At 30.2% G+C, this 17,722-nt stretch overlaps 2 protein-coding genes across 2 annotated transcripts; one reads left to right on the top strand and one right to left on the bottom strand.

Moving 5' to 3' along the window:
• Nucleotides 1-6,273: 6,273 nt before the first annotated feature.
• Nucleotides 6,274-6,864, bottom strand: LOC100797289 (putative RING-H2 finger protein ATL69). The gene has a single exon (XM_003526292.2). The coding sequence runs from the start codon at nucleotides 6,829-6,831 to the stop codon at nucleotides 6,274-6,276; it is 558 nt and encodes a 185-aa protein (XP_003526340.1). The 5' UTR covers nucleotides 6,832-6,864.
• Nucleotides 6,865-9,432: 2,568 nt separating this feature from the next.
• On the top strand, nucleotides 9,433-15,849 carry LOC100804928 (probable choline kinase 2). The gene is made up of 9 exons (XM_003527466.5): nucleotides 9,433-9,605; nucleotides 10,464-11,655; nucleotides 11,892-12,013; nucleotides 12,200-12,395; nucleotides 13,514-13,631; nucleotides 13,723-13,770; nucleotides 14,089-14,189; nucleotides 15,066-15,198; nucleotides 15,602-15,849. Exons 2-9 carry the CDS (start codon nucleotides 10,564-10,566, stop codon nucleotides 15,700-15,702), a joined length of 1,911 nt encoding a protein of 636 aa, XP_003527514.1. The 5' UTR covers nucleotides 9,433-9,605; nucleotides 10,464-10,563; the 3' UTR covers nucleotides 15,703-15,849.
• The last annotated feature ends 1,873 nt before the right edge of the window (nucleotides 15,850-17,722 follow it).

The following is a 17,722-nucleotide window of genomic DNA, read 5'->3' as shown; positions in this document are numbered from 1 at the left end:
AAAATCGAAACAAACCTAAAAAATTGAAAACCACGGAAAAATGAATGGTTATTGGTTTGGTTTTTGTATTTTCCAAACCACACAATTAGGTTTGGTTAGCGGTTTGACACACAAAAATCAAACCAAACCAAATCGCACTGCTGACACCCTATAAATTATTGTTGCTATTAGTGTTTTGTTGTTGGATATCTATTTTCTAAATTTTCATGGTTGAAAGTAAGTATTATGAATGTTGTTTGAGTTTAATGGTCATACACGGACAATGTAAAACACTTTTACATCCTCAGCTAATCATAATTCATTATTAATATGACTTTTAAAGTAATTATCACAAAAGTCAATAAACTTATTATACATGATAGACTGTGATTGGATGACAAAGTAAACAAATTACATTATTAGTATATAATTTTTTTTTGTCATGTTATTTTACTATTTTTTTTTCTTAAGTTCACTTGTTGGAACTTAAAAGCAATTATTATGTTTGATTTTACTGTTATGTTGAATGATTATTATTCAACTTGAAAACAATTATTTTTTTATTGTAAGTTCGATTGTTCATCATTTATATTCTTGATTGTTGAATTTATTATTATTCAAGTTTTATACATTTAATAACAAACTTTTTAATAATTTTTTTATTACTTACTATCAAAATTTTCAAACCTCAAAAATCAAACCAAACCAAATTTAAAAAGATTAATTTGATTTGGTTCAGATTTTATAAATAATTTAAACCGTATAACACTTAATTTTTTTATTTCAGACTAAATTTAAGTCAAAATCGCACCCTGAACACCCTTAGATATAATTGGTGTGATTTGGGATTTTTTAAGGAAAGGCGCCTGGATTTTTTTAAATTTGTAAATTGGTAGTAATAAAGTAGTTGTAAAATTCAGTCCTTGATATGCACAATTAGTTCTTGTGCGTGCGTAACCGGTCATCGTTTTCAGATTTTCCACCACGTAAGCTTTTGTCCAAATTTTAACTTGAGAGTCACTACATTAAAGCTAAGAAGTGCAAGTTTGAATTTGTACTCTTTTTTTTTTTTTTTTAATTGCACACTGTGGCTGATGCAGCGATGCCATAAAAAATTAAGGGGTTTGCGATTTAGGTAGTCTTATTCCCGTTATATTTATTTTTAATCTTTCTTACTCAACTATTATAAAATAAAAATTTATTGCGTGTGATTTATTCCAATTTCATTCAAATCTCTCCTTGCCATGTTTAGTCACACATGTGTATGATCTGAAATCGATTAAAATAACTAATAATTCTAAATTACCCTACTTCATCCTCCTACACATTCTCCTATTATCTTTTAAGGTAAGTTCTAAATGTGTTTTATATTTTAAGGAATTAAATGTATTTACTTTTCAATCAATACATACCATAAAATATATTAAGAGGATGAAATACGAAGATATGACATTATTCTAAACTCCTCTCAAAGTTCCTTAAAAAAATCCTCTAAGCAAAACATTATTCTAAAATAATTTACCGTCATTGTATTAGATCCAATGTTCAGTATAATAATTTCATAATATATTATTTAATAATATTAAATAACAATTACCACTAATATTATTTTATAATATATTTCAATCAAACATGTCCTACTAAAGAGTTATATTAAATTTATCTAAATGTTTTTATCCATGTCTCTATTCCCACCTATTATTTCTGTATTTTTTTTAAATTATCATTTTAATGCGGCATAGGAATTAATTGACTATAGCAGTTTAAATCCAGTGATTGTTTTTATCATGCAAAAACTTAATATTTGTTTTTGCTCTTTTAATTTTTATAAATAAAAAGATTGTTATAGAACAACAATAAGAGTTTGAGTGATTTTGCATGTATGTTTAGGGAAAATATGTCATTGGTTTTTCAACCTCGAAATAGACTCATTTATGATTAGTTTAATTATGAACGAGAAACTCTAGCGAAAAAGAACATAGACATTTATTTGACTTCCACAATGACTTATGAACAAAAGTAAGTATATGACACAATCATGTTAAGTGTGAATAAAAATCTTGGTGAACTTTTCTTCCTTTATGGATATGAGGGAATATGAAAAGCTTTTATTTGGAGAAATTGTTCTAACCACTACCTCAAGTGGAATAACAACATTGTTAATTCCAGGTATGGTATGACAACTTATTTGAGATTTGTCATTCCAATAAATGCTGATGTAGATTCTACTTACAATATTAAGCAAAGTAGTATGTTTAGCTTAATTAATAATCAAGTTAAAGCTTATCATATGGGCCGGGATAAAGCTCCAATGACTCATAAGCATTCCTTTTATACACAAGACTTCTCTATAGATCTCCTTCGATTCAGTAATGCTGAAAGTTGGAATCTTTTTTCTGAAGAAAAAGTTATGGTCTTTAAGTGGTGATTTTAGACAAATTCTTTTTGTCATTCTAAAGGGTACACAACAAGCTCTGTATGAAAAATATAAGGCTCCAAAATTGGGTCTTCATCTTTTGATGTTATAGAGATGAAGAATTTCTCAAATTGGATACTGAGTGTTGGAGATGGAAGTATTGGGGAAAGAAATGATGAAGGAGGTTGACATTTAAATACCAGATGATACGCTAATAATGAATTGAAGTGACCCTGTTGCTTTTATTGTTGATAGCACTTATTCATTATTGCTGGAGAATATGAATGATCTTTCATTTTTTTCAGCATAGGATAATTTTAGCACCTACAAATGATATATTGTACTGACAAATTGAATAATTATATATGTTGTCGTTGATTCCTAGTGAGGTTATAGCTTTCTTAAGTTATGATAATCCTTGCTCAATGAATGAAAACATTCATAGGCCCGATAATCTTTACATTCTCGAGTTTTTGAAGAATATCATTAGTTCCTTCAGACTTAATTCCAAACCAGTAGTTAAATCTCAAGATTGGTGTTCCAATAATGTTGTTGAGAAATAACAGATCGATGAGAAAGTACAGGTATCCAATGTGACTTTAAATGTGGTTAATTTATAAGGATTTTTTTTCAGAATTGAGATAGGTAAAACTTACTTAATCTATTATATATTTATATATCTTTGAGTTGGCATTATCTCATATTGTTATTAAAAATATTTTAATTTAATGTTTTGAAATTAATATTTATTTTTTTCATTCTCATATTGTCATGCTTAAAATTATTTAAGATTTGCTTTCATATTATAGTGAAAAGGCTAACCAACAACAAAGAAGCAACGTATCAGCTTTACTAAAGAATTACTCAAGCTAGCTTTTGATGAGTTTCTTCCGTTGGAAAAATTGATTACAAAAACTTGCTATGTAGATAAAATTACGTGGTTGTGTGTTTGGTGTTGTAAATAAGGTATTTACCTTAAAATGCATGCATTTGGACAATGTTGGTTTAATCAAATAGACTATTTAAATCTAAGACATTTGATTATTTTAATTTACAAAAGCAATATGATTTCATAAAAATACATAAGTTATATTCTCATGCATTTTTATCCTGTACATTGTACGAGTCCATTATCCAGTGTAAATTTAATGATAAACTTTTGTCAATCTTTAAAAAATGTTTAATTAATTTATCTTTTTGCTTAAATATATACTTTCTATTAATATTATAATAGATTATTAATGTAATTAATATTTTAGAACATATAAATATGTTATATGAAATTTAATGTATAAATAAACCTAAATTTTTATAACCTAGTTTCTCACGTGAGATACTTGGTTGGGTTCCCCATGTTATACATTCGCATTAATTTTCGCACGAACAAGTAGCTTTTGTATAAAAAACGTTGCTTCAAAGGAAAGATATTGTGAATTTCTCAAGAAAAGGAATTTGCATTTTGCAAAAATGCAGCAGAGTATTAATTGAAGTGGTTGTAAGTAATTCAAAGCTCAAACATCTATGACTATTAATATTTAACTGACATAAGGTGGTATGTGTTTAATTGGATTTTTAAGCCAGTTAACACAACTTTTTATTGCATAAATTACTGAGATAAAATTCTAATTTTGATTAAAAAACTAAAAACATTTAAAGAAATGCATATAAACTTAGGAAAAATATTCTTACCTTGAGATACCAAAATATATGCCCATAAAAAATGAGATGCCAAATTCATTTCAAGTATTAAAGAATAATTAACAAACATACACAAAACTAAAATAAATAAAAAAATGTAACGGTTACTATTAATTAATTAATGTCTAAAATCTCAAACCATTACCTGAACTAGGAGAATTATTATGTGACCATGTTCTATAACTACAAAATATGGTTACTCCACTTTCATTCTATAACCTTCTCAAATCTTTAACAGAGTTTTTAGTTTCCTTTGTTATTCACACTATTTTATTAAATCCATTTTAACACAAAACAAGCCTGGTCAATTAATTTCAACTTTCACAGCTACTAATATAAGTATGAACAAGAGCAAGTAACTTAGTACTACTCTTTTCATCTTTGTCATAAATGAGATTATGATGCAGTTGCTGCAACTTAATGTACTAGTACTTTAATACATACCAGTATATTTTCAAACGTGGACCAGCCATATTTTAGGTCTTTTAGATCTCCCTTTTCTGAACAAGTAACAACCCTTCATATCACAACTTATTATGACGCAACAGTGACAATAATTATTGCTGGTTCTAAAGTGGAAAATTTCCCATGACCACAAAGCGAAAGAAATAAAAGTTTGTAGTTTCCTCTACTCTATCCATATTCTGCATAATGTTCAGTTCTTCACAAAGCTTTCCATCAAAGAAAAAATTTCAGTTGGCTGAATTTTTTTTTTTGTGTGCCCCGTGATGAATATTCAATAATTATGAAGTCATGCATGAAATTCCTATACTGATAAAAAAAAATGCATGAAATTCCTATTATATTGCATTCTAATTTTCCTACCAATGCCGCAAATTTATAACCAGAATTTCAGAACCTTACCCTTAGAAAAATTGCTACCAATGCCGCAAATTTAAGTATTAGAAATTAACACAAAAAATATATAACTATTACTAAAATTAATTACGGATTTTAACTATGGTTGACCTCTAGTTATCAGATAATGTCATTGTTAGCTCTCGAAACATATGTATTACTATTACTAGTAATCTTCAACCATACATCAAATTTAAATCTCTTTTTTATTTATTTTATTCTGATACATCAAATTAATTTAAATCTCTTAGATCTTTCTTTCCATTTCATTACAAAAAAAGTGCAAATTGCAATTGTTCCCATCACAGCTTTTTATCTCACAACAACGTCCCCACACAAAATGCTTCAAGCTTCACAGAACTATTTTTTTTAGATTCAACTACTCTCAGAATTTTCATTTAACAGAATTTTTGTGAGTTTTAATTTTTGTTATAAAATGCTTCGAGTTTCACATAACTAATATGGATTAACAAGTGTAAAGTTTTTTCATTATTATTTAATCACAAATTACAAATTATCAAACATGTTAACTTTAATAATAATTTTATTTAAAGTCATACTAAACATAATTCCTAATTCGTGGACAATGTAATGTAAGAACTTTTACATAATTAGCTAACTCCAAAGTTTATCCTATCAATCAATAAAAACAATATTTTAGATATAAATTAAAGTAATCGTTTGACGTGTTATAAAATACTACCAACAGTATAAAATTTCTTTACTCTTAAATTTATTATTGAGAGAAAGAGAGAAGAGTGTGTGAATCAAGCCAACACACTTTTAAATATTTGATTTAAAAAAAATTTGAAAACTTAAAAAAAATACCAGATTTTAAACTTATACCATATAATGATATATTTATTTGGTAAAAAATAATGATATGTTTATGGTCAAATTACAAGTTATTTAACTGTTACATGACCATTAAAAATATTACGTAGATCTTCTTAATCTTAATCATTTAAATAACACATATACGAATAATCTACATCTATAGCTCTCAATTGTAACAATAAAATATAGTATAAGGAAATTTCTATCACGTGGCAAATAAATTGGAAACCAAAATCCCAATGCAATGCCTTCCTATTAATAAAAAAAATTAGAAAAGGACAGTTAATTTTTTTTTTTATCATCAACAATTTTTCCTATGTTTTCATGAAAAAAATAAAAAAAATTAAAAGAAAATTAAAATGAATACTTTTATCGAATTAAAATATAAATTATAAAAATTAAAATGATTATTTTACATTATAGTAATTAAAAAGATAGAATTATAGGACGACAACCTGAGTAATTTAATCATTAAGTTAATATCATCACCTGGCGTCGAAAGCCAGCGGAACGAGCTCCGACAGCGGCGTGGCGGCCGGCGTCGGCAGCGGCGAGGGCACAGGGGAGTTCCGGCAGAGGGGACACGTGGCACTCATCTTGAGCCACTCATCGATGCACTCAGCGTGGAAGCAGTGGCGGCACTCCGGAACGCACCGTATGGTCTCCTTGGGAAGATACTCGCTCAGGCAAATCGCGCACGGGCCCTGGTCGCTGGGCCTGGACAGGCGTTTGCTCTCTCCGATCACGATCTTGGGCCCGTAGCAGGTCTCGATGGCGGGCTTCTCCATGCCCAGGACCACAACGCCAGGCCCATCCGAGGCGTCACGAAAACTACTATTGTTATTATTATTATTATTGTTGTTGATGCTGTGGTTGTGACGGTGGCGAGTGATGATGATGACGTTGGCTTTGATTCGGACGCAGGCGTAGGAGGCGAGCATGATGGTGGAGATGAGGACCAGGATGCTCACGGCGATGGCAATGCCGTAGCCGAGTCCCTCGGTGGCGGTGACGGCGGAGGGTGGAGGAGCCGGCGTGAACATGAAAAAGAAAAAGAGAGGGTTTGGTTGGTTAGGAATTTGGAGTTGGATTGCGTGATCAGAACCGCATTCCGCGGGAAAAAATTAAATGCATGTCTTAAGAGACTCTGACGTTAACATTCTACTTTATTAAAACGTTTTCTACTTATAATCTACTCTCATATTATTTGTTTTAAAGTAAATACTAAATAGCCAAATGGGTGTATGAAATTATTACTTCCTGTGATGATTTTAAATTGTGGTTGTGTTAGGATGCATAAAAAAACTATATTATGAGAAAATGCGATTGATATGGTGTAATTATGATTTTGGTTATCTTGTAGTGAGTTAAAATACTTTGATATTACATTGAAAATTGTAGGTGTAGAATATTATTTTAAATCAAAGAAGAATGTAACAAAAAATAATAATGAAAAGCTTAATTTTATGTATTTTAATATAAAAAACTTTTTACTCTTAATTTTTTTAACTGATATATTTAGGGCATTAATTGATTAGTACTTGCTTTTAAAAAAAATTCTGATTGATAGTAAGTTATAAAATTTAAAGATTACAATAATGATAAGTTATATGTCTTAAGGATTAAAATGGCACTAGTTTTAATTGAAAAAAAAATAATTTGATATATTTTTTTACCTCAAAAACTATTATGGCAGCGGTACATTATTTCTTAGACTAAAATGTTTATTCTACTCAATAAATTGAGTGTGTTTTTCCTTCTTAAAAAATTATGTTTATTTTTATTATAAAATAAGTTAACAAAAAAATTATTTACATCAAATTTATGTTTTCAATTTTCCATTGAAATGTAAATTGTTGGTTAATTTATATAATTAGTTTAATTTGGTTGGACTAGACCTTATACAATATGACAAACAAAGATTTGAATATATATTGAAAGAGGTATAACATATTTAGTACTTAATAGTGTCTCAAACACTATTGTGTCTAAAAAAAATACTTGTAAGAAACAAAAAGACCAAACAAAATATTACATATTTTATCTAGTTCTTGGAATTTAAAAGAAACATAGATTAATTCTCTTATAATAATATTTTAGGTTACATAATTAGTATTTTCTTTTATTGATCTTTCATGATAAATTATCTCTTAGGGCATGGTTCAGAGTCAAAAGTAATTTTTTTTTTCATTACACATGAAATTAGACATAATTGTATGTTAAAAGATTAATGTTTTTAAAATTAGAACCACCATTAAACTGATAAAGGTATTATTTTAATAATTTAATTGTAGTTGAACTAATATTGATAACATAATAATAATAATAATAATAAAATATTTCATAAAAAAATATTAAAGAAACATTATATCATAACTTTATAACACAAAAAACAAAAAAAAAAGTGAAATATAATTTTATACCGTTCTTAACATTCAAAATAGGCACAAAAGTTCAAATCAAATTTATCAAAATAATAAGTTAACTTTAAGGAGATATGAAATTAACTTGGTGGTAAAGGAAGAAAGAAAAGAAAAAAATAGGTTATGGGTTTGAATTTCTCACTAAAAAAACTATCAAACTAACAAATTAATATTTATTGATTAAAAAATAACAAACTCTAAATTTCAACAATACACAACAACAATGTTTATTAACAGTAATAACTTCAAATATAAAATTAAAATGACAAATATATATATCTTATGTTGATTCATTATTTTTATGAAGGAAAAAAAAAGCAAAATAGCAGCATATTAAGCAGTTTCTACTAATATGTTGTGAACCAATTTTTTTGCAACTCTTTACCAGTTTTGACCAATTTTCGAAATTTTTACTAAATCTTCTTTAGGATTTTTATAGTTTATTTAGACCAAACACTAAACCAATTCGCCATTTTTTAAAGTCAAATTGGCAAATTTAGTATTGTTTAATTAAAAGATTCTCTTGAGTAAGGAACTTTCCCAACAATACATTTATATATTTTCTATGAACTAATCTTGAAATTATACATGACCATTAAACATGATCACTCATGTTAAATGGAGTTGAATCCCATCCAATTTGAATCCAACACATATTAACATTTAATATATAATAAATTAATTATGATATTGATATTCAAAATATTATATTGGACAATTCATCTTATTATTAAACTTAATATTAGTTTCTTAAAAATAATCAATTATTACCGAAGGATCTTTGATCACCCTTGATGTGCCATATTTTTTTTTCTTTACACTTAATTTTTTTTTTCAGTCATCCATCCCTTTCAATTCATCAGATGTTATCTTTAAATTAAATTTTAATATTTTTTTTAAAATATTATCCGTGGTTAAAACTCTGAACATGACATTTTAGTTTATAAAACTACTATACGCCAGTCATATCAATTTTCATAATTTCAAAACTTGCTACTACATTTTTGGTCGTATAATTTTAGAAAGCAACAGTCTAATTTAAACCTTATTATTTTGCAAAATTAAAAATCCTTCTAATTTAAACCTTATTATTTTGCAAAATTAAAAATCCTCCAAATTGAAATTGAAGATGCGTAGCCTAATAACATGCAGCCACCTTTGTTCATTGGCGGTGAAAATGAAATTTAGAAAACCCCTTTATATATAAACGCATTCGCCATTTCCCTCGAAACTCACCACCGTCACTCTCCCTTTCTCTCTCTATCAAAATCTTCTCTCTTTCTCTCTCATCAACAACCTCTTCGCCGGCGGCGATATCTCCGCCCGCCGCCTCGCGGTTCTTCTCCGAATATTCCTTTCGTATTCTCTGACGCGCCGTCAATTTTTCCGTCGAGGTTCGTTTTTTTTTATAATCTTCAATTATTATTCTTTTAAATTCATTCCTTATCTTCAATGCTGTGTCTGTCGCGAGAGTTTCTCTGTTTTTCTGGGGTTTGAAATCTGTGTCATGCTTGGTTGAGGAGAAAGTTATTGCTACATAATGGTTTGGATGCATGCGGTGGCAACGTTGCAATTCAATTGTGGTTACGTTTCGAATTTTTTTGGTTGTTTTAGTGAATGCGGTTCAAAGCAGAAAGCCTAGTTTGTGGAATTAGGGGAAATTGTGAAGCGTTATGTTTGTGCATGTGTGTTTTTGTGTTTGTCGCGCTCTTCAGTGATATTTGAGAAAGATGGTGCAATTTGTGGCGTTTCAAATCTGCCTTATGTTTGATTGGGAAGAAAGTTAATGGACACTGGACAGGATACATACGATTTTGCTTGGTGATTGGTATGCCTTTTATCTATCCAATTTTTGGATATAAAATTATGATTCTCTTTTCGTGTAGAGAATCTGAAGTTTATATTGATTGTTTGCCTAATATGTATGTTTTCTTTTAAGAATGACATGTCATGGAGTGGCTATTATACAATTCAGACTTTTCTTCTTTTTGACATCTTTGCTAAACAGAAAATAAATGAGATACTTGCTCGTTGTTTACCAATTTCAATGCTAAAAAATCGTGGGCTTAATTTTATGATTTACATCAGCCTCGGATCATTCGATGATGTTGCTTTTGACTGAAATACTTATTGTATCAATTCACTAGGGGCAGCAGTTGGGAACTGCATTATGCTATTTTGTTGTTGTGGTCAAGAATTTCTTGGATACCATTTTGATGAGTTGAATGAAATTGTTTTATCTTCTTTTTCAGGTTTTTGAATAATAACTTTCAGGTCTTGAATTCACAGATAAAGGAAAGTTGATATTTTCAGTAAATCTTTGCTGTACTAAAAGTTTTGGAAGTTTTTGCAATGGGTGCAGCAGAAGATCTTGTGAACAGCACACCGGGTGCAGCAGAAAGTAAGGCAAACCACACCCCAGGTCCTTCAGAAAATCCAATAAAGGACAACACCAGTACTTCAGAAAATCCTGTAAAGGACAAAGCACTAGGTGCAGAAATTCCTGAAGCTGGAGGTGCTGAAAATCCTGGAAGTGACCAAAAAAATGTTGAACAAAATCCTGCAAGTGAGCAAGTCAGTATTGCAGAAAATATGGTAAATGACCAAGCAGGTGTCACAGATAATACTGCAAAGGAGCAGGTAGCAGGTAGTGCAGAGGATCCGACAAAGAACCAAGCAGCGGGTGGTGCAGAAGATCCCCCAAAGGACCAAGTGGCAGGTGGTGCAGAAAATCCTTTAAATGACCTGATAGATCTTGCACAAAATCCTGATAGTGAACAAGCAGGTAGTGAGGAAAATCTGTTAAACAACCAAGCAGGTGGTGTAGAAAATTCTGCAAAGAACCATGCAGCAGCTGGTGCAGGAGATCCTCCAAATGACCAAGCAGCAGATGGTTCAGAGAATTCCGCAAAAAACATATCAGCACGTAGTGCAGGAGATCCTCCACATGACCAAACAGCAGATGGTATAGAAAATTCTTTAAGCAACCAATCAGAAGCTACAGAGAAACTTGTAAATGATGAACAGGGTCCTGCAGAAAGTTTTGTAGAAGATGAAGTACATGTTATTGAAACGCCTGAAAAGTGCCAAAAATATGGTGTTGAGACCCCTATAAGCAGCAAAGCAGAACGCCTCCCAGAAGAAGCAAAAGAGATACTGAAATCATTGGCAAGTAAATGGGAGGATGTATTTGATGCAAATGCATTGCAGGTGATCCCTCTCAAAGGGGCAATGACCAATGAGGTATTCCAGATAAAGTGGCCAACTACGACAGGGGAATTGTCACGAAAGGTTCTTGTTAGAATGTATGGTGAGGGTGTGGACGTGTTCTTTAATAGAGATAATGAGATCCAAACATTTGAATTCATGTCAAAGAATGGGCAAGGTCCTCGTCTACTAGGACGATTTATGAATGGCCGTGTTGAAGAGTTTATCCATGCACGGGTAATCTAATGTTTTTTATTTTATTTTTTGTCTTACTATTGATACTCCTCCAACTACCTTTTAGCAAATTGTTATATTGGATGCATTATACAACTTCTTTGAACTACATTCAATTTTCTATTTATCCTACTATGTAATGATCTGTAAAATTTAAGCATTGCTCCTTTCTTTCTTTTACTGACCTTTACATCAGTTAAGAACTTATGTGCTCATACGTTTGATTGTGAATTTTTCAGACATTATCAGCATCCGATCTACGTGATCCATCTATTTCTGCTCTTATAGCGACCAAAATGAAGGAATTCCATGATCTAGATATGCCTGGTGAAAAGAAAGTCCATCTTTGGGATAGATTGCGGTATGTGCTATTTGAACACCTGTTCCAGCATCTCCATTAAAAATGTACAGGAGAGTTTATATACGTAGAAAAGGCAATAAGAAACCAGCTCTTTTTTAAATTTTATTCAAATAACATTATTTTAACACTTCCATATTTTAATTACACCTTGATCATTTCTCAAATATTTTTGTTACAATGTTTCAGAAATTGGTTTAGTGAAGCCAAACGCTTATCGTCACCTAAAGAATTTGAAGCTTTTTATTTGGACACAATCGACAAAGAAATCTCTATTTTGGAAAAGGAACTATCAGGCCCACACCAACGAATAGGATTTTGCCACAATGATTTACAATATGGTAACATAATGCTTGATGAAGAGACCAATTCTGTGACCATCATAGTGAGTTTCTCTTTGTGCCTTTGTGGTAGTTAGTAAAATAATGGTTTTGTCGATAACTCCTTTGTGGGGAAATGATAGTATTTTAATGTTCCTTGGGTGCTTCTCTGAGGAAATAATTAGTTCTACTTGTAGCATAATGAATTGCTGGCAATATTAATTTTTTTTGTATATATTGATAAAATGATTTTTCACTTGGTAGCAGCAAATTCTGTTACACTTAAAAATGTCTTGTGGACCCTGCTTATTGAAATGTACCATAAGTTATGGAAGAATTTGTATTTGTCAAAAAGACCAGTTGCATAACGCTTATGGGCAATGGTTCAAGGGGTATGACTTGTATTTGTTTCATGGTTTAAAAGTTTATTCCTAGGAATGTGAACTTCAGAATGTAACATTCCCATATTTGTTGAGATTTACAATATTATTCTCAATCTCAAATATTGTTCATGCCCAAGAAAGTAGTAAGACCTTATCCATTTCTGTTCCTGGTGAGGGGTGGGAATTGGGAACGTTATATTCTCATTTCTCATAGGAATATGTGAAGTTTTTTAACTAAAATTGTAACTTCTATTTCTACTTTAACTTTTTATTCTAATTGTTTTAAATTTTAAAAATTATTTGTAGGAATATTAAAAGCTAACCAAACGAATTTTTGAATTTACTCATGAATAATATTCCTGGTTACAATATTGCTAGGAATGCAATATACCTTGAAACAAATGTCACCATAGCCTTGGCCAAAAGAAGAAAAGGATCGCCATAAAAGAATACTGTAATCATATTTTTGACAGGATAATATCTTAAATGTGGCTTTAAGACTTTAGGTGATCTTAGTTATAGCTTGATGAATGATTGAATGTTATTGATTTCTTTATTGCTTAAGCTCTATTCTATATTTCTTGGGAGACAAGGGAATCTATTTGGTTGGTGACATACATGATGTGAGATTGTGAAGGATGATATATATGTTTATGTGATCACTTTTCTCCTTTGTTTTTATTTATTTATTTCAAAGATGGCTAAATGTATGAGAAACTGGTTTACTCTTGGTTATATTTTGCCAAGGGGTCAATGGACCATAGCCAGCAAATATGATTTAATGCTACCTTTTGCAACAGGACTATGAATATGCTAGTTATAATCCTGTGGCATTTGATATAGCAAACCACTTCTGTGAGATGGCTGCTAACTATCACACAGAAGAGCCTCATATCCTTGACTACAATAAATATCCTGGTACGTGGACATGTGGACTTTTGAATTTATTTTGATTCATTTTATCATGTTCTGTGAAAAATGAGTTTTATTTGGATGGTTCTCTTGACAGATTTTGAGGAGCGTCAAAGATTTGTGCAGGCATATTTGAGTACCTCTGGTAACGTATTTCTTTAAATCTTTCTATAATGTTAAAAGATTGTATTTCATGGCTGTCTTGTTTGTCATTTAAATTTTAAAATTGATTCATCATTCATCTTCTTCCATAAAAACATTTATAAGAAAAATTGGTGTTTGCTTTCAATTTATTGACATTGATGATCTATCTCACAATTGGAATAACCAAGTTGTATGGTCTAAAACAAACAGTAGATTGAATCATCAATATGCACTTGTATTTGACATTAAATAACCATGCATCACCTTAAGGACTGGAATTACCGTGTTGTGATCCTGAAATTGTGGGTCTTGAGTGCAGGTGAGCAGCTGAGTAACAGTGAAGTGGAGCAGCTACTTCAAGAAATTGAGAAGTATACACTTGCAAATCATCTATTCTGGGGCGTTTGGGGAATAATTTCGGTATCTTCACTTTCTCACTCAGTTTTATTTGTTTTATAGGATGGGTGTAGCTGAGTCCTTAGAGAGAGAAGTGATTCCATAAACCTGGTTTTTGTGCATCATTTCCATAAAAATGGCATTTCCATAAAAATAAACTTAAACATTATTGTCGTCGTCATCATCATCATTCATTATTACAACTGATGAAACAAAAGGCAATTGTATTTGCTATTGCTTTGTCATAAAGCATATTTCTCTTGAATTTTTTAATGTTAGGTGTCTCCTATCACAGTGCTTTTGGATGTTGGTATAAACAAAGCATTTGTTTTCTTTTGGGCATCATTTCCATAAAAATAAACTTAAACATTATTGTCGTCGTCATCATCATCATTCATTATTACAACTGATGAAACAAATGGCAATTGTATTTGCTATTGCTTTGTCATAAAGCATATTTCTCTTGAATTTTTTAATGTTAGGTGTCTCCTATCACAGTGCTTTTGGATGTTGGTATAAACAAAGCATTTGTTTTCTTTTGGGAAGTAAGTTACAAATTTTAGCTTTTTAGGGAAAAAAGATAAAATAAACTTTATAATTTTAGCCTCTAAATTGCGTTTTCTCTTGTGAGACAAAGCACTATTGGGTGTAGAAAGACTAATCCAAAAGGTCATAGTGACAAGAAATAGTTGCACTCCATTTGGGTTTTTATGAACTTCGAAATTCTCCCAAGTTCCCATCTGGGCTGCACATATTATGTAGTTTGTTGCCATTAGCAGATGAGAATTTCTCCATATTTGATTATTATAAATCCTACACATACTATATAGTATATACCCAATAGTAAAGAGGGTAGGAATTTTGTTCTTCATTGTTTCATCTTCTGATTAATTTGTTCAGGCACAAGTGAACACTATCGACTTTGACTACAAGGAGTATGCTAAACAGAGGTTTCAAGAGTACTGGGCAAGGAAACCTTATCTTTTAATAAACTCTGAAGCACCTTCTCCTTATAATGTGCCTGAGGGTACAGGTATATATGATTTAAGTTGTTTTGTGTTTAGTGCCTTAACGAATCATCATTATGGATAGTCCTTATATTTTGTATTATCATTATTTAGAGCCTGTTTAAGCAAGCTTATTCAGAAATACTTCTAGGAGAAGATAAATAAGAAGAAAAAAGATGAAATGAGCTTCTTCATAAGTTAAAATTAACCTATGCATAAGTTAATTTGTATAAGTTAATTTCTCTTATTTCCTTCTCCTAAAAGTGCTTCTAGATAAACTTTACCAAAACAAGCCTTAATTCATTAATCCAAGTTCAAAATCACTAGAAAATTTCAATTGTGTATCTTTTAACCTAAATACTCTGGTATGCCATATGGATTGATGGCCATTATTATTGGCAATTAGTCTGAATCATTAATTATTGGCAGGAGAGCTAGCCTCAGCATTGCCCACCAAATCGAAGAACTCTGGTATCTTTAGGAAGATGAAGAGAGTTTTGGGTCTCGGTTTGTTCAAGTCTAAGAGCTAGGACAACAATTCTGCCAGCTCTTTTTTGTTTTCTTAGTTTCTCTTTGACTGAAAATGTCAAATGAGAAAAGTTGAGAATAGTTACACAAAATAATGTACCAAACAAGCATTACGTTTTGGTATTATAATTTTATTCATTTTTTTTAAATTTCTTGCTCTTTTTTTGTTACTTTTAATCTCAGTAGGCAGTACTAGATGTAATATGTAGTGTTATACAAGTTTATTAAAATATAAATCATAATTTAAAATAAAAATATATTACAAAATAAAATTTATCACTTTATAGTTTACAATTTATTGCAAATAGGAATTTTAAAGTTGCCACCGTGCATATATATATATATATATATATATATATAACTTTTTTCGTGCATTGCATGGGCCCACAGTCTAATGTTTTATGGAAGTTATTTAATTAATAAAAACTTTAATACTACTTTGTGATGCCTCACTTTATTATTTATCACTTTTTAATTAAAATATATATATGAATTATTTAAATTTAATGGCATATTTATAAAATCATTACGTATAATTCTTATTCATAAATATTTTTAAAGTACCTTCAAAAAAATATGTTAAAGTAACGTTTTTTTATTTAAAAATTGACCATAATTATCAATATAATATTTAATGTTACTATTGTAGATTTATATATCTAACCTTTTTTTGATATTTTTGTTTTAAAATATTTATTATTAAATTAAAATATCAAAATTATATAATAAATATCATTATGTATAAGATCAAAATTTAATACAAATGATATGATCGACGACTTAAAAAAGTAAATTGTATCTCTATCTTATAATTAATCTTAATATATAACTCAAATGTAATCCAATAGTTTAAAATTAAAATTCTCATTTCTCAAAAAGTCTGGTCTGCAACATGTAGCCTCGTGGCTGAATGGGCTTGAGAGTTTCAAGCAACAAATTTTCCCCTACACACGTTCCCATATATAGCTAACAAACTACTTTGGTTTACATTCAAGTCATTTAGACATTTACCACATATTGTTCCTTAAGATTTTAATGCTTTTTTCCCTTTATGCTTTTGGGACCAAACTAGATGCTACCCTTTTCCTAGTGTCAAAATTTCCCCTTCCTTTCTCTAAAATAACATATTATCATTAATATATATAGGTCAAATTAATCTTGATACCCAAAACCAATAAACTTCTCTGGTCTCATTCTGCCAATCATCCACGACCATGACTCTAGGATCAAATATGAATTCAAATTTCTCAATTTGTAATGAAGGACCACTCTGAAAAAGAATCTCCCAGATATGATGGAGCCGTCCATATACATGTTATAACTTTGTACTATGAGATATACTGAGTGAGATAAAGATTCTAGTGTAGATATATTGGTGATGAGGCATATCAACAACCGTCTATTTTTTTTGTCACAAAGATTCCTTGAATCCAGTATAATCTTCAACCAATGATCACGGCTAACCCCATTACCACACATTGTGGCCAGGATCCAGTGACCATGATTGATGCAACGTGCAACAATTCACTGTGAGTGTGTACATGCATTCACTTAAAAATGTTTCGAACTTGCATGCTAGAGGAAACTTATCTAGACAACCAACAGTTAGTGGTGGCTTCCATTATAATTTTAGAAGATATTTGATTCCCAAAGGTAAGGTGTGTGGGCACAAAGGTTAAATGTCCGAAATATTGTTAATGATTTTTGGTTAACATGTTATAGTTGCTAAGTATGTACTTTATTAATTAGTGTAAGAAGTGTCTTATTTCTTGTAACTAAACATGCGCCGTTGAAATTTCAGAATTAATTTCTACCAAATAAAGAATGAGATTGATCGCACATGACATCAGATTGAATGTTTGCAGTACTTTTTTTCGGTAGCATGAGTGTTTGGAGTACTGTTACAAGTAAGTACAATATTAAAACATTAAGCAAAATTTAAAGCCTCTTAAAAAAATAAATTTTTTTGTTTGTAAAAATTAAACTCAGGTATCAGACGACTGACTAACTTAAATCAAATTA

Source organism: Glycine max, chromosome 6, assembly GCF_000004515.6.
Source record: "Glycine max cultivar Williams 82 chromosome 6, Glycine_max_v4.0, whole genome shotgun sequence".
Taxonomy (NCBI): Eukaryota; Viridiplantae; Streptophyta; class Magnoliopsida; order Fabales; family Fabaceae; genus Glycine; species Glycine max.
The sequence above is the reverse complement of the archived record's forward strand: the minus strand, read 5'-3'. Positions and strand labels throughout refer to the sequence as shown.